This window comes from Athene cunicularia (genome assembly GCF_003259725.1).
Source record: "Athene cunicularia isolate RWA chromosome 12 unlocalized genomic scaffold, athCun1 chr12_part1, whole genome shotgun sequence".
In the NCBI taxonomy this organism is placed as follows: Eukaryota; Metazoa; Chordata; class Aves; order Strigiformes; family Strigidae; genus Athene; species Athene cunicularia.
In genome coordinates this window covers 11,853,867-11,877,455 of record NW_020799116.1, presented here as the reverse complement: position 1 = coordinate 11,877,455, position 23,589 = coordinate 11,853,867, and the positions used below count along the sequence as shown (strand labels likewise).

The window sequence follows — 23,589 nt, the reverse complement described above, 5'->3', positions numbered from 1 at the left end:
CTAAATGCCACAGTGACAATTGTCTATAACATCTGCTTGTATGTAGGATGCAGTGGGCTAAAGATTCACATTTTAGAGACAGCGCTCAGGATTTCTTCATTGTATAAAGGGCATCAAATTCAAATGCGTACTAGCAGTTGGCAGATTTCTAGTACAGTTCTATAAATACTTAGAATCATACTAAAGGATTCCTCATCAAGAAAGCAAAAGTGTATTTTGGATATTATAACTATATCCTAATTCAGCAAGATTGAAAGATTCTTCCTACACAAAATGGCCAACGCTTCAATTTTAAATAAAGAAATTACAGGCACAGCATTGGACTGTATTTTTATCATCTCTTCTGTTGTGCCAACCCTGAAGTTTCTTTTGATTTTACACTAAACCACAGTCTTCATACCCTTTCTGAAAAGGGGCTAAGAAGCCTTTTTTCTTTTTTAATGGCATTTGGCTCTGAGGAAAAACAGCGAAGTTAAAAGGTCTTGAGTACTGTTGTCCCACTTCCTACTTCTGGTATTCAGCAAGTGCATTTTAGTCTGTCTTGGACATATCAAAAATGAAAAGGAGGCACTTTTTCTATTGCATGTGATGTATATCTCTTCAAGATCACCATGCTAAGCTTTGAACTAAGCACTCTCAGAAGTTCTGCCTCCTGCATGAAAAATGAATCCTGCTTTTTTTATCTTCTAATATATGGTTATCAGAGTGAAAAAAAAGATGTAGTTAGACATTACTTTACACATTCCTTAAAGGAATCTAGGCACTTTAATAATTAATATGCCTGAAGATTTCATCAATATTAGAAACAACATGTTCAAAAGAAAAGAAGGAGCCTAAACCTGGCCATGCAGCCCAGGTCCATCACCCTTCTTCTCTCCATCATTCCAGGAATATGCATTCAACCCCCTCTGAAACAGTCACTTGAACTCATCTAATATATGCAGGAAGTCACACAGTTCAGACTATTTCACATCAAAGTTTAAAAAGCAATCTAAGCTGATCACTTCCACCGGGGAAAAGTATACATGGAGAGCGTATGGACAGCCATAGGACTGGAGGCTGCCTACTTATCTGAAGCTGAAGACATGATACCTACAGGCTTGTACCACAAAAAATTCTTCTTGGTGAACACAAGGCATGGTACTCAACTACCTTACTACCTAGAAAGTGTGCTTCCATGAACTGCTAATATTTTTCTAAAACCAACAGGCAGAGGGATCTGTGTATTTGTTTTTTAATATTCTGAAGTGTTTGGGAAAACTATGTATGTGACCCTTCAACTGAAAATTCCCTCAATCTCAGTTCTAATGCCAAGCTATAAACAAGCTTGCATTGGCTAAATAAGGCTAAACAATCCTGTATGTATGCAATGGAACTCCATGGCCTCTATCAGTACTGCATAAATTATATGGTTTCCTTCATATTAAGGACAGTAGTGTATAGACTTCAGATCATGGACAGCAAAGCTATGAAGAACAAAACGCAACTCAAAACATTTTTGTTATGAAGAAGTATATTGACTTTCATCAACTGAGAAATCCATATAAAGAACTGGGGTCTGCAGATGAATATATTTTTAAAATACATATAAATATTTATATACTAAAGTTTCACTGTAGTGACCCAGGCATTTCTTCTATGGAATTGTAGTTCAAAGGCTGAGACCCTCAGTGCAAGCCCCTGCCAGCCCCAGGCAAGCCTGACAGAACACTTGATGAAGGCAGTATTCAGAAGGAGCATACAGTATGGATTAGGATCAAAAGAACAAACAGAATTTGAACTACTCATCTCCTCTTCACCATGAGGGTATTTTAAGTCTAAGATACGGGTTCATTCCTTGAACATCTTGCCAAAAAAAGAGTGTTGCCCAGCAACTACTAAAACAATGTTCTGGAAGGAGGTAGCTGCTGGACAAATTAACCCAGTAAGTGCCCTTTTTCCCTGCCTTTCATGCAGCTATTGCAGAGCTTCTGGATCCCTGGCAGACAGATCTGCATCCCAAATAAAGAGCTGTAAGGAATTTCCCGAGAAGGCTGTCAGACAGACTGTTTGGGTGTAGTAGCAGTGTCTTGCATTAAGCAAACACATTTGGCTTAGTACAGTGCTAGGTTCCAATACAAAATGAACACAAATAAAACCTCTGCAAAAGCACATACAGACTAATAGAGCACAGAAGCAGCAGCTAAAGCACCAAATTATCAGCCCTGGGCTCTGCTTCAGCTTTGCCACTATTTCTAGGTCTGATTTTAATTTGTGTCTCTGTGCATTTAAGTACAAATGATTTCTAATGAAACACTGGTGCTTCTAGCCTAGCTAGAGGGTCAGCTGTAGTTCATACTTTCCACATAAACATGCATATTAAAAGGATGTTCATTTATAGTCACTATTCAGATGCACAGTCGTACTCAAAGACGGCAATTAGAGCAGAGATTCCAGCTTTATAAAATATATAAAATGTCTTTTTTTTGTTCAAAGTAGTGCAGATAACCAAGGAACTGTCACACTTTCTTTTTTTGGAGACTCATACAACTAGGATTTTTTCCAGGAATCTCATCTGTACACAGTATATTCAGACCAGTTAAGTAAAATACTCTTTCGCAAGAATGTTCATATTAACATTTTTAAAAAGAAACACCCTAATGAACATAGTCTTAAGTTTTGCAAGGTAGTTCTAGAGGATTTCTGAATTAGCTGAAGCTGACAACACATGGGCCAGAGAAACATCATACTTAAAAACCCACACACCCAAACCACCATATTCAAAGTGGATTCAGAAAGCCAGAATAGAAAAAAAAAAATTCCACTGACATCTCACAGACAATAAATACTATCCAACCTCAAACCACTAACTTCAGGTGCTATCTGCTTCTCATTGGGATGGGAAAAAAAGGAAAAAAAAAAAATCCGCCTTCACAACTTCAGTGATCAAGCTAGTATTTTAAGGACCTAGAGGCATTTAATACATGAAATAACTACTGGTAAACGGTCATAGTAACTTAGGAGTGTTAGACCTTCCTCTGGAGTTCTTTCCAATTTCAGCACTTCAGTTTTTTCAATCTAATATACCCCCTGATTTTAATCTTTTTTTGGTCTCATTTACACTTTGACACCACACTCCAAATCTTACCTGAATGTTATCCCATCTTCCTCTCAGTTTACTCTTGCATTTCATCCCTTTCAGGGCTCCACCACCACCAGATTAATTTGTCAGCCTGCTTTTTCCACAACTTTTGTCAACAAAGCCAGCCATCATGTCCTCAGGATACCTCTGCACGCTTTCCTCCCAAGTAGACTGAAAGGCACTATCGCTCCCATCTCCGACTCCAGTCGTGCTGCTGCAAATCAACCTAGTTCATCCAAACACACACCAGGCTTCCCTCACTGAACTTTCCTTAGGACAACTGGGAGCCATCATTTTTAAAAGGAGTGACTTACTAGCACACAAAATCCACCTCCATTTCAGCTACAAAGTGCTTGCTTTTAGAAATGCATTCCTCAGGCTGGGACTATTTTCACACCACAAGCAGGTTATCAGCATTTAGTGACAGCACATACTCACGGTTAAGTATTACTGTCAACTGCCTTTTGAATGAGAGACTCTCTCCAGACAGAAGGATGCTGCATGCACACCCCCACTTTGTGCACAGCAGCTCTGCTGTATTTCAAGGGTCTAAAGTAGAGAGGAAAGAAAAACCACCACCCTCTAGGCCAGGGCCTTGCTGCTGCCACAAGATGCAGCTGATTAAGTGTAGCCTAGGCAACAAGACTTTTAAAAACCTGAAACACCCATGACTAAGAAAAAAAAGCAGGATTGATTAATTCTGCCACTGGATATATATGCTTTAGTTTCACACTGAATTTTCTTGGAGTCATGTATGCATATCTAAGCAGTGAATCTTGCTTCTAGATCTCTCTCACCATTTTGATTAAGCATTGAAAATTATATTTACAACTGTTTTACATCTGCCCACAGAAGACAGATCTGCTCAGAGAGGCTCAGAATTACTTTTCTTAAATATATTACCCAAACTGAGATCCTCAAGACTGGCCACAAAGTCACATGTTCAGTGTTCCTCCCAGAAGGCGACCTCAGATTTGACTTACCTGCAACTGGACAGCTTGTTTCAAAGAGGATTTGCACATGCGTATACAACAAGTACAGAGTATCTGTGACACTGCCCAAGGCAAGTCTCAAGTATGACAAAAACTAAATATTGGGAATAGCAAATTACATTCACCAGATGCCCACGGCTGCTTTATAACCCACATGTAAATGCTGTTGTTTGGATAAATGCACCTTAGGGAAGACCTTGTGTTCCATTTGCAAGGGAGGTATTTTTGCTAGGTGTCGTAAAAAGTAAAAACACAAGTAACACTGCAGAGACGTGGCTGTAGTTCCTGACCTTGCCAGAGACTTGCTGTGCAACACCTCAGACAAGCCTCTGGGTGCCTTTGCTTCATAACAAAATAAAGCAGCGTTTTCTATTTGTGTTGAATATGGTGTGATAAACTTGATTATTACTTCTTCTGAACATATTCCTCACAGAAAGCATTTTATCTTAGACTACACTTATAAAGCAAGTGTATAAATTACAGAAATGCCTGCTAAAATTTTATTACTTTTGTTGCCATTTACCATTAAGCATAAACTTCCCCATGAAAGCTTTAGTGAAGTAACTACAAAGGTTGGAAAAGGTTCACACCATTCTTTCTTCATGTATAAATTATAAGTAATATGAGAACATTTACAATGTCTAACCACAATGTTTTATGTCAGACAAATAGTCTCTGTACTTGCAGTTCCTAAACTGTGCTAGCAAGAATTGCCTTTTTCTCATTCTTTGCCCTCTTTCCCCCCCACCTCCTTCTACACCCAGCAGTCTCAGTCAAATCTGGCTTTATTCTTTCATAGGATTTCAATGTCAAGAAATGCCTAGAGTCAGGGCTCCAGTTCATGTAACACCATTGCTTTTTCTGGAGAGCTTAACACTGAATGCTAAAACTTCCCCAGGTTGCCTCTTCAGTATTTGAATCACCAGCTATTTAGTTTTCCAGAAAAAAGCGAGAACAAACAACAAGAACTCAGAGACTTCAGCAATATTCTAAAAAGACATTTTCATTGTATGAGACATCTTCACATCATGGTGAAAACTAAAAAAACCAACCACCACTAGCAGCAGAGCAGAGATATGACTTTTCATGGGCAACCACCTGCAGTTCTGGACAAACCTGCACAGAATTATGGTAATTCTGAGCCCCCAATAAGGGCAAAGCATAATCAAGGAAACAAGATTCATCCAACAAAGAGACAACACAAACACTTCTGCTACATCTAAGAACAGCAGTAGAAGGCAGATCGAATTTTTAGAATATTTGGCTGAGCTATCCTTTGGGTAAAAGGTGCAACTAAGGAGTAAAAAAAAAAAAAATCCAAACAAAAATCCCAGTTAGTGCTTCTCTTCCTGTTTGAGATTTTTCTTAAACAAATCAAGTCTAGCCAAACTGTGCAAAGAAGCAGGCATTAATTTCTTATCACTTAGTGTAAGTTTCCTGGTAGAATGAAAGCAAAGTCATAGTTAATATCAAATGAGGTTAAACAACAATGGATGTTACAAACATTTGCTCCTTTTCGTTTTCCTCTTCTGAAAGACAGGTTTGGTACTGGGTAACTAGAGGGCATGTGTGATAGTATGGAGGGAAAAAAAAAAAAAGAAACTTGCATGGACCCTGTAAATTTGGAGATCTGAAAGCCAACCTCAACTGGCAACCCCATCTTTACCCCCTCACACACCATTCTTTAAGTCCCACAACTGACTTCACACAGACGTTCATACTTTTTTTTTCCCCCTCACCAGTTGCCCTTCATGGAAGAACACGAGACTAAAATATTCTATAGAAATCGTGGAGGTAGAAAATAGTTAAGTATAATTGCACAAAATGACAGATGACTTCTAACCAGAAGGGTAATAAGCTGTCTAATAAACTTACCTCTGAATTTTTTGGGTGGGTTGTTAAGATCACCTGCTTCTGGCTGTACAACACACCGATCATCCACAAGGCTGCAAAGAAATGAGAAGTAAAGTGAGATTCTATTCCCATGCAATTGCTTACATCCTTGTCAGCAAAACCAAGGTAATTTATTTGCAATATTTTATCCAAGTGGCCACTTCAGCAGAAGACATTCCCCAAATGCCAATTTATGCCAAATCTTTCTAAGAAGCATGCAGCTGATTTTTACTGTTGCCCAGAGCTATGCTCCTGGATAGGTGGGACAATAAATAAGTCATTGCTCCTGTATACTGCATCATCTTTATGTCCCCTCCTTAAGGTGCAGACAGAACAGCCCATATTCTAGTGAGGTGAGACACAGCCTTAGAACCATTATTGCCTCTTGGACAGATTTGAGTAACGTTGCAAATGTTTTTATATGAAGGGTAGAGAACAGGAAAATATGACTATTGACACTGACCCTATGAGCCCTCAAGTATTAAGAAAAGGCAGAAACAATAACTGCCAGAATAAAAAATGACTCCCAAGAGAAAGGAAGGCATAAATACACTGTCCTGCTCACCAGTCATAAACACAGGGTAAGTCAAGGGATGTAACTACCCTCCTCCTGTTCTACCAGGAAGGAGGCAAATCGGACAAAGTGAACCCAAGAGATTTCAGTAGGCAATGCCAGGACAGAGCTTCCTGCGAACACAGGTCAGCAAAAATCCCACAGGGTCAGTTGAAATCCCACAGAATAAAGGAAACAGTGAAGATGCATCTGTCGCCACTGCTCTGCTTTGGTTAGACATGGAATTGCACTTTTACCAAACACTATTTCCAAATTGTGAAAATGCAGCTGTAGCCAAATACTTTGTAGTTTCTGATTTGATGCTAAAGGACTCGGTTTGGCCCGTTAAAACCAATCTGTCAAAGAGGCTTTCTACACAGAAGTAGAAAGTAAAAATCCAAGGTCTTAAAAGTTTGAGAGGTCCATTCTCATGCAGAATCAACTTGAGAAAGACTGAGACCTAGAATATGAGAGTTGTTCCTTGCAGAGGCTGGTTACATGCAGGGAGCATCTTGAGACAACAATCACAGAAAATAATGAAGTGCATAAAAATTAAGAGATCAGTGAGATTAAGTGGATTCAACAGTTCTATGCATCTAAAATTTGCGTATGCAAACATTCAGAGTAAATTGCTTTTTCCCCATGGATTTTCTCCCTATACATATATGTGCTCCAACAAGAATGGTAGTATTTATTTGAGCTAAAACACCTGCTTCTAGTGAACAAAGGGCCAAAAAATATAAAGTGAGTTACTCTGATCATCCCACACAGAAATAATCTCAGTGCAATATATCCCTCTCATTCAGAGATTAAAGTAAAGAGGAACTTCCCAAACTACCAAGAAGAAAATTTTACAGGGTGAAAAACACAAAAGAGGATATATTGTACACTGGTAATCATAATGACGACAGCACTGAGTTTGGGAAACAGCAAGAGTAAAGTCCTCATTAAGCAACAGTCATGTCATAGGAATATTAAATAGGAACACTCTTCAAAGATTTAGAACAACATTAGAATGTATAGTGGTATCTGTTTCTCAACCTTCATTAACCACATGAACAAGTCATTACACATTGTTATGACATAAGACTGTCAAAACTCCACATGGTATAGAGTACAATTACACTGAATCTTTCCTTTGCTGCTTTAATTTTCTCCAGGACAAAGACTAAATTAAATATGGGACAAAACAAATTTGATTATGAAGGCTTATTAAGATGATAATGCATTTCATGTTTCACATAGCAATTGGGATTTCTGGCTTAAATTAGGCTCAGAAGATGTGTGGCCATTATATAATGCAGTTACCTTAAAACAGTACTAATCAAATCAAAGAGGATGCTTGTAACGCTAAGGGATCTTTAGAACCACCATAAGAACATCTCATCAAGCCTAGAAAATACATGTGCTTGGGCCTGTAATGTCTAAAAGGACTACCCATGGTGAAAAATATCTGCTCAGCAATGCCATCAAAAGCCACAGCCACTGCATAATGTTCATCATGCACTGTATGGGAATAAACATAACATAACTACTTTCTACTTGGTCTGGAATTATGTACTGCAAAACTTGCTTCAATACTAGGAAGAAAAAAATTAGCCAAATATATAGTATCGCTTAATTCATTTTGCCAGTTTTCAGCAGATAGTATTTGGCCAGTTACACAGCTGATCGAATACTGCAGAGCGTACATGTCATATTTGACGAGTACCTGTGAAATTTGTCAAATACATTCGCCAAATACTATTCAACCAACCCTACTTACTACATCCCTTGCTTTTATCATACCTTCTTTCCCTTCTGGCAGCATCCCATATTTTCTTCTCTTTCCTATAATAGATCATGGTGCATCTTCAGTGTCTGCTTCCTTCTCTGCCCCCTTATTTTCCAGAATCCTAATAGCTAGAGGACTAAACCTACAAGTTAGTTTGGAGTCACTCAGATGAGATTCCAGCCCATCGTTTCCTGCCGAGAGACTTACCAGGATGCTGTCTTTGTACCCTGCTTGCGAGCTCCATTTATCAGATGCATCTGGACAGTAGGCATCAAAAAATTTGCTGTCACTGTACCCACCCTGAGGCCCTTACGGCTACTGGAAATGAGAAAGAGCATGTTGTGTGCGTGCCCACTCACCATATCATCAAGCTTCCTGGTTGCTTCTTTGCTACTCATTCAGTATTGAAGTACCACAGCAATGTGTCATGCATGCTATTTCCCTCCCTCTAATTTCTCACTGCTTTGAAACAAGGTGGCAGATGCGATCTTTGAGCTTCTCATCCAGCCCCCTTCAAGGTCTTCCAAATCAGTACACAGCTCCTCTGCCAGCTTCTGATGTTTGGAGAGATTTCTCCTCAGCAGCAGTTAAGCAGAATAAAACATACCCTGTCACTTGTCAGAGCAGTATTTTAATTCCGCAGCTTTTCTCTGCAAACTCTTCCTTTCTGTGAGTGAACGGCTACTTTTTGTTTAATGAAGTAGCATACACTTCTTGCTGCTAAGAGGTACTCTCCTGCAGAGCACCTACTCTGATGTCTTGGCAGAAGAAAGCACAAAGGAGCTCTGTGGACAAGCACACCAGGGGCAGGAACCGGCAAGGCACAGCTCCCACCACAGCTCCGGGGCGCTGGCCGTCGGCAAAGGTGAAGATTCAAAACATGTTCTCCTTTGACTGGAGAAGAACAATTTTCTTCATATCAGAAGCTTCAAATATCGTAAGACAAAACTAGTCATAGTGGTAAGTTAGTGGTATATAAATGGTTTGGCTCAGGGCTTCTTTTTTATTTATTTATTTAAACTACTTACATTGCCTATGCTACATTCTTTTTTCCAATCAGCAGATTGCACCAGGGCCTATTCATTCCTGACTGGGTTAGGGCAGGGAGGGACAGGACGGGACACACGGATGGACATGGGACAGACAACAACATGAAAATCATTTGCTTGCATTCATCCCCTCTACCCACACCTTAACTTGACAAGCTTCTTCCTCCCCACCAAGGACATCAAAACCACACCATAGCCATGGACATGCTCTCCATCCTCCCGACATCTAGCTCGCCATATTAGCTTTTGGCCATTTTTAAACTTAGGCCCAAATCTGTACATCAAGCTACCTTGCTTCACCCAGTATTTCCTAGGAGCCAGGCTCAGGATAGCTAGCTGACTTCTGCTACTACTTCTTACGGATGTTTTTAGTACAAGAGAACAGCTGTTCTTACCCCAATGTGCTAATAAATCCATTTGTTGAGCCCTCTGCATAGAGAGAACAAATATCTCCAATATGAAGGAAGCTCGACATCTTGTCAGTCATCTCTGGCTTACTCCCCCTAGAAGAACAAAGCACAGCGTTACTATTTGTCAGGCAGAATTTCTCAGTACAAGCTCCTGGAGGTTACAACAACAGGATCCTTTGCTTTTGTTTGTTCATTTGTTTAAAAAACAAGTTCTTGCACTGGAATTTCAGGTATCAAAGAAAACACAGCATGTCAAAATGCTTGCTTAGAAAAATAAACTAGGGAAAAACAAGCAGCTATTGGCATCCCATTAGGTGTGGGACTGTGTTACAGGTAGCCATATCAGTCCCAACGTGCCCACAGCCACTTCAGCCCAGGCATACCGACCTGTTTCATCCCAACTGCAAGAGGGAAGAGGGGAAAAAAAGAGTGGGCTGCTTCAGTTTAAGACCCATTATGTGTACAATCTAAATCACAATACATTTCTTTGTCAGAATCCAAGGAGCTTTGAGCATATTTTAAAGGTTCCCTGGTGTGCTGGAGCCATGCTCATGAGAATTGTAAAATATTGACATGATTCATATAAATATTTTTTGGTCATGTCAAAACATTGACATGACCAACACTGAGGTAGCCACCTGCTTGCTTTTGTGGTCCCAAACCCAGCATTAGGTGAAGACCCACTGAATATGCCTGAAAACAGATTTTGCATGTAAAAAACTTAAAGATGCAGATTTTCCACAGTCAAATACTTTCAACTATGTATGCATCAGGAAGACAAAACCCTGTGAAATCAGGAATACTTCAATCCTGTTTTTAAAAAAGATTGCCTAAATGTAACACTGAGGAGTCAGCCACTTAGCGTTGTCAACTTCCACAGTATTAAGAGCTGTATTTTCTTTAAAACCCCAAATCCCGGATCAAATGATACAGGACCTACCTGTCATTTAAATAAATATAGAAAAGAGATTTTTTTATCTGTCACAGCAACAAAGAATGAGACAAACAACATGAGCCCAGATAAAAAGAAGCCCAACTGAACAGATTTTCAAAGATGTCTTTTCCAAAACCATTTACTGGTTTCTTGGAGATGCTCCTATGTCATGCTTTTTGATCACCGAGTTCAAAACGCTGCAACAGCTTGCTGTGCCTGAGGTTTCAGACAGCAGGCAGCAACGCAGCTCTTCCACGCTGCTCCTTCATGCAGGCTGGTGACTTGCTCTACAAGGCAGCCCTGCCACTGAGCACTGCCCAGGACCAGACTCCCAGGTTTAATGGAGAATAACTGAAAACACTTTCACCCTCTCCCGACATCACACCCAAATCAGTTTTAAATGGTCTACCATGAGGAGAACTAAGCAGCAGGAAATTATGCTTATTATGGAACACAGCCCTGACATTGTACAGTGGATAAATATTCCCTTTCATTGAACATTATCTTGTTTACCAAATGTGTTAGGATCAAGTTTATTAAGCAGGGCTAGAGCTCAAAAAGGACAGATTCAAAAAGACTTAACAGTTGATGTTGATAATGCACTGCACATATACAAGTTCCAGCAAAAACCTGAGGCCATGCTTTTCTTCTAAAAAGCTGCAAACAGCTAACCCTCTTCAGTGCCTCACCTCCCAAGAATTGGTGGTGGTGGTAATACCTTTCATTATTATTAAGTCAAAGCACATTATATCATGCCTGTAAATCCCTGTGCCATCTATACAATTAAAAACAAATTCAGGAAAAACAAAGATAACAGGCCAAGTTCACACGTAGGGTAAAGAAGTCTCAGCTCCTCTGAAATCAAATCTGTGTGCATACAGAAGCAAACCATTTGGCTGCAGGTTTCTTGTTTAATGCCAAGTCCTTCAGCCACTGCATATGTTATACAGTCCGTTCCTGTTCTCTCTTGATAAGTGGACAGAAAAACATCACTACCTATTTTAAGATATATGCCACAAAACACACAGAAATATGACGACTGAATTAGCATCACTAGAAATACAGCTTTCCTCATTTCCTGACTTGAATGTTAACTATGAACAGCATACTAAAACTCTCAAAATTAAGCTCAGCCCGAAATTAATACAGCCCAAAGCAAAAGTTATCTAAGTCAACAAGAAACACAGATACTTCAAACAATGCCTTTTTACAACAACATTTAAGGTATCCCATTCAGGGTGTGAGGGGGATTACTTTGCTGGACTATGTCATTTTTCCTTTAGAAGAGGCAGATGTTCACCACAGCTGTTCCCAAGAGAATGTGAAGGTCAAAATTATTGACTTGCATTAGAGAAGAATTTTTTTCTTGGCAAAAACCCATTATTTCAGATCATTAACCAAAACCAGGCCCAACAATGTACAAATTTCTGCATTACTGTCTAGAATACAGACTCAATTTTCTTGTGTTCTTTATTGAGGAAGACCTTGACATACCATAATACTGTAACCCCGACATATCATGATAGTGTAAACTCCTAAAATAAGTCCTTCTTGATTTATTGACATTTCCATTAATAAAATGTTTAGCAGCTTCACCTATAACTGTTACACAATTAGGCATAACAGAAAAGTAGTTTCAAGTCTGAAGCAGTTCAGGTACATGGCATGATTGAATTTCATTGCTGGTCTGTTCACCAGATTTTTAAAATTTTTCTGGGCAAGCTTGACTACAGATTCAGGTTCTGTTTCTGCACACCAGTGTGCCCCAGCCTCTCCTCTTGCCAGATGAGAGCGCCATGCTCCTCACACTTCCTGCTGGGCACCAGCTTTGCTGAAGTTAAGACTTACACAGGGTTGATCTGGCTACAAGAATCTTATTTTTTAAGGCTTTTCTTAAATATGCAGTATTTAGCACATAAGTCCTCATTCACCCCGTTCTTTTATTCTTTTCCAATATTTTTTTTAATGCTGATCAGCGTAATATTCTAACACAACAGGAGATACTCGGATGGAGTGTGCCTCCACCGCTCTCGTGAAGCATGCTGCCACTTCCGAGCAGGGTGAGCATCTTTGTAAAACACCTATTTATCCTAAGGCTTGCCCACAGTCAAAACTGTTATGATGAACAACATATACATCTATTACATTCTTTAATAACTGAATACCTAAAGTCAGTCTACTTGACATTTAGCTTTAAACATGCTGTTTCTGAGGTTGGCCGGTGCTCAGGAACATGCTGAACTGGCAGATGGAGTGAGGGACTAAATGACCCAACAGAACTCCTTATATACAAGATTTACAAGTAAAGAGAATAATTCTAAACTGATTTAGCTTACTTCAAAGCTGCTTTCATAGTTTCCTCACAAGGGACTCATGACACCTAACAAAATTACTCCAATAATTGATCAATTACTTGCATCAAACACTAAATGACCAGCTACCACAAATCAAGTATTTTCCACCTTTGATAGGACAGACAACTGAGATACCTGAGATAAAAAGTAGAAATGGAAGGTTTCCAAGGGCAAAGTTTCCAGATACCCAGTTTGAAAAACCTTTAAAAACAGTTCTGACTGTCAACATCGCTGACACACTAATCCACCCAAAATCTGACCTCTGTGGGGATCTTTAGTTGGAGAACTCGGAAGTTGAGGCACTAAAAACCTGTCAACCTTGGCACATTTATCCCAAGTTCATAGCACAGGCACACCACAGAGACTTAAGAGAACAGGTTCCCTCCCAGACAGGTCAGCCAAAGCACTGTCCCCTTGGCTGGGGAGGGGATGCTTCCCTTCCAGCACCACATTGCCCAAAGACATGAGATGACCACCAAAGCCCCCTGGAAGCGCAGGGCAGGATGGTTCTCACACATGCTCGCAGTACCTGGCTCCTACAGCTAAAAGCACAATCATGCTGCTCACAAAGCAATTGTGCTTAGTAGACAAATACAACCATTACTCTGCAATTTATTTAGTTTAGATATGCCAGTGCCAAGAGCAATCGATTAATACTAGAGGAAGGGACAGCCCTAGGAGAACGCTTGTGGTTGTCGCTACACACGAGCCCAGTTTTAACAGCATTCTCACATCCCTGCAAGAGAGTCCTGCAAGACAGCTGTCATGTTCCAGCCATAACACGGCAGTCTCCTGGCCAAGCATTGTTGTCCTCTTCCACTTAAACAAGACTTCTTCTAGGTAAACTTACTAGAAAAATCAAAGATAAAGAAGTGCTCTGATAAGGAAATGATAGCAGCATGGCAATAGTAGCATACAAATGTAGCAAAACTGAGTCAGGTTTCTCCAAACAAGTATTATGAGGCTTAACTCAGGCAGCAGCAATGTGGACAGCAGGAACACAAGTTTTTAAAATAAAGTTCTTTTCCCTCTAAGCTCAAGACTCTTATTTTAATAAACATCAAGACAGACTTAATTTTTAACACAAGAAATGAAATATGAACTTAAAGTGAACCATGGAGAAGTAGACTATATCTACCCATAGACATCAAAAAATGCCTGCAAGATGAACACATTCTACAGTATTTTTTAAACCTTGAGAATTTTTTTTTTCTTTTAAATTATGATGGTGATTACTTCCTAACCTATAAAAAAATGTATCTTTAAATATGTTTTATATGCAGTTTATCTGCACAGGAAAATAAAATTAAGTCTCTGTTTAAGAAGTTAACCCCCCAAAAACCCTATAGAAACCTGCTGAATTTCATCTGATTTGCAAGGTACTGCTCTGCAAGTCATTTTGCCAGTCTGTAGCTTTGTTCTACAGGACTGGATCTGAAAATGCATAAACTAAAGCCAGGCAGTGAATTAAATCCAGGAAAACTCTCTACTCACCTCAGGAGTTTTAGGACTTGCCTTTCCCCTACTATTCTGTATTGCTTTGGTGAACACAAATCTGTATCACAAGACTGCCAATTTTGTCTTCTGACTGAACAGAAAGTGCCATAATTACGGGGTCGTTTGATTTTCTTAGTTAGAGATTGCCATATGCCTATCCTCAAAACAAACTGCATTTCATATAGTGAAACCCAATGAAATAACCAATCTTGAAATGTAAACTAAGCACCTTGACAGAGGTTGTACAAAGCCCTTTACCACCTGCAGTACTGTTCTTCTCCAAACCAAAGATGAGGTTTGGCAGACCCTCCCTCATAACCATTCCACTGGCTTTCAGGAAAATTGGAAGGACTCAGTCTTATTTTAGGGCAGAAGTACATCACATGCCTAGCCGGATGGCCTTGAATAAGCCAGTACAATTTGACATAGTCACTGAAATTCAACTCTGAGACACTTCAATACATTTTGTCATGAAAACACATTTCATAATGGCAGTTAAAGCAGAATTAACAGTGAAAACACTTAGAAATCAAACTGACTGTTAAATATCAAATACCTTAATGAGACAGCTGCTTTTTGAAGATCTCAGAATAGGAAATGCAACTGCTTTGTAAACATTTCACACTAATTTCTCCCATCACTCATCTAGATCTTGCTGCTAAGTTAGAAAAAACAGGCTTCAGAGCAATGCCTGGAAGTTTGCTTTCCTTGAACAGCAGAGTCAAGGCCCCCTTTTGAAGTCCCTCCTTACAGGGACTCTCTGTAACAAGATTTCTGCAGCATGCTATTCCTCATCTCCAGCAATTTAATGCTGAAAGGCTTTTCAAAGAAACTGAAGCTATTTTGCCAAAACCATGTCTCACGTGTCTGCTTTGTGTGGGATTTTAATTCTTTAACCTATGACTGCAAATCCTATTTGTAAAACAAACGAGACCAAATATGTCTTATTGCCATTGGTTTCACTTCCAGCAACTAGGATACAAATCACTTAATCTTTTTAAGATGGTTCTAATGATATTTGTTTTGAGCAAAATAGCGCCTTGCTGTGCTTTGCAGTCCCATCATGATGTATTCATTCCCTATTATCATATTTTCACTGTGGTTTAGTGCTCAATTAAATAGAGACTGGAAATTTTATGTGTACCGTTACAGAAATCGGAGCAGCACTTTATCAAATTCCTTTTTCACTATTTAGGTTGTTTAGGTAAGAATAGAATCTGAAACCATACTTAACTGCTTTCAACTTCATTCCTGCAGACAGGAAACTCCACAGTGGAAATTTAATTTTGCTTCAGTCTTTAACAGAAAAGATCAGAGTTTAAGAGTAAAGAGACAACCAAAAAGCAAACATAAAGGACTGCTTAATGGCATAAACTACTGCCATGCATGTGAAAAATCATCCATAAATTAACAGATATTGGTAACATTATATCAAGACATGATCTGCTGAACCCACAAGACCAGGTAAGTCTGTGTGTTTTAGTCAAATGGGTCCTTATAATTTGTCAATTAGGCCAAGCAAACTAACATTTTTTTAAATGCACCCAAACCCCGACCCCCTAGATTTCAGTGAAAGTCCAGTGCTTAAATAATTTGTTAAATCCAAACTTTACAACAAGATTACTTGGCCGACAGTTTGGCCCTATAAGCTTGATCCAATGTTTCTCCTAACTAACACTTCTCTCATGATTTGCATGGTTTTTTGGATAACACCCACCCAGCACTCTGTATCTATTTTTACAAGTGCTACTAACTTTTAAAAAAAATGAAACTAAAACCTGATGTTTCCCATTCTTATATCAGTAAAAAAGGAAGGCTTCCTCCCTGAGGGCTGTGAGAAAGATTCATAAGAATCCCATTAAAACAGCCAAAGTAAGGAGGAAGTGCTCTATTTTAAAAGATCATCTAGTGAATAATCACTCTTCTGGGGCTGCAGGACAAAGCACTGTCATTTGCAAAGCTGACTTAGCAAATCTAAAAGGAGCTCTTTGCACACACCAGGGAAAGGCAAATACAGCCGATTTTGGGTAGCAGAGCACGGGCAGCGGAGCTAAGTGCCACGCCAAGCAGGCCATCTTGGGGAAGGTCATTCACTCCTCAGCCGAGACCAAGTCAACAGCAGAGTGAAACCCTGCACCTTCTCAAACACTAACGCTGTTGGTAGCACACGAAAAATGGCAAGAGCACAGGGGACCCACAGCCACACGGTTTCGAATGCCGGGATCCTCGCCCGCGCACGCCTGCAGTGGGAGACAGCTCAGGAATCACATTAGATTTTGAGAGGGTTCAGCACTGCTGATTTTATGCACATGTAGTTACATCTTAGAGATTACACACTAAAAAAAAAAATATCAGCACGGTTCATTTATCTACCACAGGATCTTGTTTTCCATTTAACTGCAACCTTTCATGCCCAGGAGTCTGCTATCTGCTGAAAAATTGTCACTTGATTGAACCGTTAGATTAAAGAGGAGAAATGCACTTTCTCAGAGAAAGTATTTTTCCTCCTAACGCTTATAACGCAGCAGATTTTTGTAGTTTGCAGTCTGAACAGGCAAGATGGAGGGTGTGGAAGAGGGGAAGGAGGAAGCAGCACAGTGCTATGACTTTCTCAAGGACATTCAGTGGGTCAGATTCAGAGCTCAGATTTGAATCCAGGTCTCTTGAATCCCCATTCCCCCATCCACACAGCCCCTATTATCCCAGGAGGAAAATCAGTCTCATTGCACATCTACTCAAGCATACATTTCCCCCTTTTCTTGAAGGAAGTTGGAAGAGGCATGTAAATCAACACAGCAAGATGACAGCCAAGTTAATTATGTTCTATTCATACTATTTGCCACTCCACAGATTAATTGTTAAAATTTTTTTACCATATCAATAACGAAGTTATTCAGAAATTACTATTTCATAGGTGCAACAAAAGTCAGTTTAAGAAGGGAGAAACAGATGAAGTAACTCATTTTGTTAACTTAAACCTCAATAAATCCTCAATACAGAAAAGCAAACATGCACAGTGTCCTTTTCTCCTCAAAAAGAGGACCCGCTTTTTTTTTTTTTTTTTTTTTTTTTTTTTTTTTTCCCGCCCAGTGCAGCCAGACAAGCTAGTTACAGACAATTCAGGTCAGAAGTAACACACGCGTAACAATGCACTAGGCAGAAGTTACACTTTGACAGCAATATCTTATACAGCAGCCATCAGACTGATGTAAGAAACACGACTGACGGATCCTATTGACAGGCATCTGCAGCAAGCTGAAAAAATAAAATCTATTAGAGATACACTGTCAGGGGGAAAAAGTCATTTTTTGTTTCAAACCAAGTATGACCTGACAGCATCTTTTCAATCCCATTAAAAGTAAGCAGCACTTACTGAAGTTGATACTTACTGAAGTCCATACTTACTGGCTCTAACCCTGATGGGAGAAAGCAGCTTAGATGTCAGCCTTTGGATGAGGCCCCTACAAGCACACTGTGTCTTCCAGCATATTTCTATTAGGAGAGAGCTGGAACATGCCAAGAGAACCAGGGCAACCAATGTCATGGGGAAAGCGAGAATGCTGAGTTTATAACACCAACTGGAGTTTGGCCAAGGAAGAAAAATGGCCAGGGAAGAAGAGTGTACAGAACAGTCCCAACTTCATTTTGCATGGCCATGTATCTGCTGAGGCTTCCACAGCAGGGGCTGTCTTCTACATCCCCATTCCTCACATCAAGCCTCCAAGCTTCCTTCCTCACAAGATACACACTCTTTAGGAAATGCAATACTCCCTAAATTTACCCAAGTATTTTCCTTCTGTCTGTCCATCTCAGTAGCCTTCACCCACCTGTGTCTGCTCATCTCCCTCTGACCCCACTTGCACACTGATGTCACCCTTCCCATGCTCTGCACCTCCCATTTGTCCCTTCACCAATACTGCACCTTGGTGGGGGCTCTCTGGCCTCCATGGTGGCACTGGTGTCGTTTTCCACGGCTGGGCTTTGCTGGATGCCTCCTGGTAGCCTTGGGTCCGTACTGGCTATAAAGTTAACGCTCTTCTTCCACTAGCAAGTCTCTCCTATCAAAGGTTTCTAAGTCGCCACTTGTCTTCCCGATGCAGCAACCCCTACAAGGGTAAGCTCACTGCTCTTCTCTCCTAGACACCTCAGCAGGCACCCAGGTCTGAGACTAAAACCTAAGTGCCGGTGACAAGCAACCGAAGAGGAGGAGCCACTACCAACACATGATGAGCACGTGTGGAGAGCCACTGGTGGCCAGGGGACCTACTTTGAGCCCTGCTGATCTAGAAAAACCTGATGGGCTGGGTTTCTTTACAGATGAAGACTCCAGTTCCCAAGTTGACTTGTACATGTTGCCCCCCCAACAGTAATTTTCTAGAATGTGAGCACAAGTCATTCTTCTGAAGCAAAGGTTCAAAACACTGTATCACCTTATCTCATAAAGAGCATTAGCAACTGAATCTACTTAACCCTTACAGACGGAGGAGTGGCCAAGGATTGCAGAGTTATTTTAATCATAAGTTTTCAGTTAACCCTTTAGATCAAGCTTCATCAGCCAGCTCAAGTATATATCTGCCTTTGTGCCCACACGGCTCTTCTCGCAGTGGGATGCAGACAAGACATATCTGGGCTGCAAACAAAACTTTTTTCTTCAGAACTTCCTGGCAGATTTCTGAACTTCTGAAGAAGTGGACAGGATAGGCCAAGATGCAAAACAAACGTTTCTAAAAGCTTCATACTAAACTGCTACAAAAGAATTTCCGTAAATTAAAAAAAAAAAGCTACAGCCTTTTGGCAGTAGTCGGTTTTTGGCCTCCTGTGATTGCAAATTTCTTACACTTATACGCAAGGCGATTACCATCTCCTGACTGCAGACATCATGCACATGGCAGGGATGAGCAGAGAATGAACTGTTTGTGTACATCATGACATTGGATCCAGTATCCAAGCCTCTTTCCTTACAGCTTGGTATCAGATTACTCCAAAAGCAGAAACATTATCTAACATCCTAACCAAAAAATTTGCTTCATCTGGCATCCAGTTTTCTCAGAGCTATTCACCCTCCCCTTTGATAACCCGTTCAGCTGAAGGATCAGTGAGATATGAACACTCAGCTTTCTGCAACACTCCTCACGTTGGCATTCTGGCATGTGAGGATGCAGTTACATTGCCACAGGCTGTAAATCAGCAAAACAACGCACACTTCCACGCGCATTTCTAACACGTTTCTCTCTAGAAGGTTAACTTGCTCAGATCTGAAGTGACATTTTATTCTCCATATAACACTGTTAGGAAGAAAAAGTAAGTTCTGATCTAAGTTTTGATAGGCTTAACCAAAACCACAACTATGAAAATGTGACTCTTCTGAGTTCACAATCCACAGCTGAATTCTGCAGCTTTCCTCATCTGAATTGCAGTTTCTGTAGTTTTTATCATAATTTTTTCCCCCCCAAAGGAATTTGGTCCCATAAAACAGAACTGCTTTGAAGATTTGGAAATGTACTTTCTCAACAGGTACAGAACAAGCAAGAATAACACACGCTTCCTGCGGTAGCCTCTGCCAATCTAATGAGCAGTTGCAGCACCCTGGCAGGAGGGTTCTGCCTCTATACCCAGCCACTCTCCAGCTGTGCTAAGACAGAGAACCAGGCAATAATTGCTGTAGCGCTTGTGCAGCGCCCGTTGGGACCAGAAATCAGAGAAGAATATTGAGCCAGATCCAAGCTCACACTGTTTGGCATCCTGCCTCCCACAGCAGCCTCTGGGAGATGCACAGCAGAAGAGCACAGGGATCATTTTGAACAGGTATGGACACAGACAGGATCCAGCTCAGCAGCCCAGAGATACTGTCTGCTGGCTTTTCAAGTCTTCTCCTTTCCAGCACCCAATAAAGCAGTACCTCTCTGTGCCCAGCATAGGCTGCTCTAAGAAATCACTCAATGGCTTTTAACTCATCTTCTGTACTACCACACAAAAGAGGGAGAAAAAGAAGGCTCCAGGCTACTGAAGCAACAGAAACTAGCAGAGGTACTATCTCGGCAGCAGAAGAAACTAATTTGGAATGTACTGTAAAGCAGATTTTTACAGAACCAGACTAATACCACAGTTGCACTGTGACAGAAACGTTACATTTACATAACTTTGTAGCAGCACATCATTTTCTACCTCTAAACCCCTCTGCTCTCCGTAAGCTGCTTTGGTGGCGCTGCCTTCCCTCACACTCACCCACGGGCGAGCGAGCAGCTCGTCTACCAGCTACTACAGAGCCACTACCCTCATCCCACCTCCCACGGGATCTTGAGATTCCCCTGTCTTTAAGACACAATCCTACAACTACAACTATCTTATATTTATGGGGCAATAATGTCTCAAAGACTCCCAGTACGCTCTGCAGCTCGACACATCAGACACTCCTAAGGAGTACGCTATGCACTGAAGAATTACCACGCACAGCATCACAGGGGAACAGCACAGTCAACAAACAACCAGAACGAGCTACACCTGCTCTCCTAACTGCTCCACTGAAGGGCAGGTACAAGACCAGGCCTCAAGATATCTGGGTCCTGTTTTAAGCCTGCTTCATAGCATTGAAGAAGTTTCTCCTCAATATTGTCGATTTCGGCAGTTACTCAGGAGACCAGCTCATCTTACAGGAAGCAGCTGGAAGGAGTTTCTGCTTCCCAAAAGGACTTCTGGACCCCCCTGGCCAGTATTCAACGAGTCACTGAGACCGTTACCTTTCCTCTGGCACACACGCAGCACTGGAGGAGCTGGAACCGTGCTTGCACATTTCTTCCAAAAATCTGCCACTCTTGCAGGTGAGCGGCCATCTTCTCACACTGCCATGCTGTAATTCAGCATTGCCTTTACAAGAAGAGTTATTACAAACTTAGACCAAGACCTCACACCACACAACAGCAGGACACCATGGTTTGCAAGTCTTGTTCCAAGTTGCAATGCCACCTGGGCACAGCCAGGACTCAAGATGCACTTTCTTCACCTGAACTTGATTTTTTTCACTTTCTAGTCTACTCCACACAAACACAGCTTTGTTGAAGGAATGCAAGAGGTTTGACAGTGCCATGAATAAATTGCATTACACCCCTCACAACCAGAGCCCATAGCTGTCACTCACGCCACCCTCTGCCCTGTTTATCCATCCCAGTACACCTCCTCCATCTGGCTCTTCTCACCCAGACCTGCAGCTCCAACACAGGTCACCGGAGAAACGCACTGACCAAGTGTTCGCCCCTTCAGTATTCTTCACAAGGGCCTTTCCCCCTCCAATAATGGTATTCAGGACTAGCAAATATTACAAAAATACGCCATTTCCCACAGTTAAGCCCCACCCCACAATTGCAAAGGCAAACCAAAGTTACTCTTGCTGTTTGTTTACTTCCTAATTTATGAACCCCTGTAAGAGGAAACCGGATCACTCCCTCTTTCAAAGCTTAATCAATGCTGCAAAACAAGCAGATGAGGAAAACACCTGTCTAAGCAAACACTTCAATTATGGGGGGAATAAGGTATTTTAACAAGAAAAAAAAAATGTTACTGACAAAAAAAAAATACTTAAAGAACACATTAGAAATAACCAGCTCAGAAAATAGCTTACTTGACAAGACTCCTGTAACAGCTTGTTTTGAAAAACACTGGAACTGTGTTTTTCATTTCCACAATGAGTCCTTGTTTGGTTTACACACATTAGCCACTACACATTTGCACCATTTCAAGTCACAGGTAAGCTTTCACACCTGCTTCACCAAGTATCCTGTAACACCAGAATTTTTGGCCTGATTGATGCCACCAGTTTTCCCCACTCACCAAATAAGAGTGCTGGACAACCAATGCCTTGCAATTCTGTTATTATTTCAGACACTGACCTTACACCAGCAAAACCACAGAGCATTTAAACCTAGAATATTTGCTGTGTGAGGAAACTGGCTTAAAGTAGAGGTTCAGATAACAAACTAAAACTCCACTGCCTTGTAGCCTGTTAACTTAGCCACAGAGAAACAGATACTGGCTTCACATCGCGTCCCACACTCACGCAGCTGAACCCTGCAAGAAAAGTGATTCAGATGCGGGCCTTTGGACTGGGCTCCGAGTCAGGGAGCCTTTTGGCTCAACAGGTCTGGAAGTCCTGGGATACCAGGCAGATTTCCAACCACAGGAAAAGAAACTCAAGGCAAGTAACAAAGAAATAAAACACATGCACAGGTACTGGCCCTCATTAATAAATAAAACAAACAGCTACCACACACACACACACACTACTCCACGCATGACTTCTAGTCACTAAATCTTCGTAAGGCAAGGATCTGGACTGCGTTAGCCACATTTTCCCTTCCTGATTTGCGAGCAGCAACACCACTGCCCGCTCCATCTGCAGTCAAGCGGGCACATGGGAACTGCTGCTCGGTGCGTAAGGCAACGCAGCCGATGCAGTACCCCAGACCCTTCACCTGTTGGAGGCTTTCTTACACAAACTGCTGTGAGCCGGACTGAACCCACATGGGGCAAAGAGATTTTACACTAGAGGGGAAAGTCTGGGCGACCCCAAGCCACCGCCGCTGTGTCATGCAGCAAAGCCCCCCAGCACACAGGGGAACACAGCAAGGGCCCGCGGAGCAACAGGCAGACGGAGCCACGAGGCAGCCTTCAGCCCCCCCAAAAACACCGTAACTGGCAATAACTGAGCTTTTAGCATCAAGACGTAAACCCGCTCGGAATCATGGCACATCCCACGTACATGGGGAATGCACATGTGCCCCCCCCCCCGCTGAAATTCAGTTATTGTAGTCCAGGAAACAGCTAAATATTTGGCCTGTCAGAGCAGTTACCAAGACCCTCCGAAATATCCACCCACCGTTGCCCAGTTTTTGACCATTTAAGAATAAGATCATCCCCCAGCCAAGTCCCCATCCGCACTCCCAAGTGTTTACATAACGCGCGAAACATCCCTTGCGACCGTGCCTCAAGCGCGGGAGGAAAAACACGGCGAAGTTGGAG

The 23,589-nt window shown here is 41.3% G+C and overlaps 1 protein-coding gene across 12 annotated transcripts in view; it reads right to left on the bottom strand.

The window, feature by feature from the left end:
* ITPR1 (inositol 1,4,5-trisphosphate receptor type 1) overlaps window positions 1–23,589 on the bottom strand; it is a 182,818-nt gene that overhangs the window by 153,527 nt on the left and 5,702 nt on the right. For all 12 annotated transcript variants that reach the window (XM_026857342.1, XM_026857345.1, XM_026857344.1 and 9 more), the window contains 2 exons: window positions 9,778–9,885; window positions 5,989–6,059 (listed from right to left, as the gene is read on the bottom strand). In XM_026857342.1, the coding sequence (XP_026713143.1) occupies window positions 5,989–6,059; window positions 9,778–9,869 (163 nt within the window). In that variant the 5' untranslated portion in view covers window positions 9,870–9,885. Of the gene's footprint in view, window positions 1–5,988; window positions 6,060–9,777; window positions 9,886–23,589 lie in introns of those variants that run through there.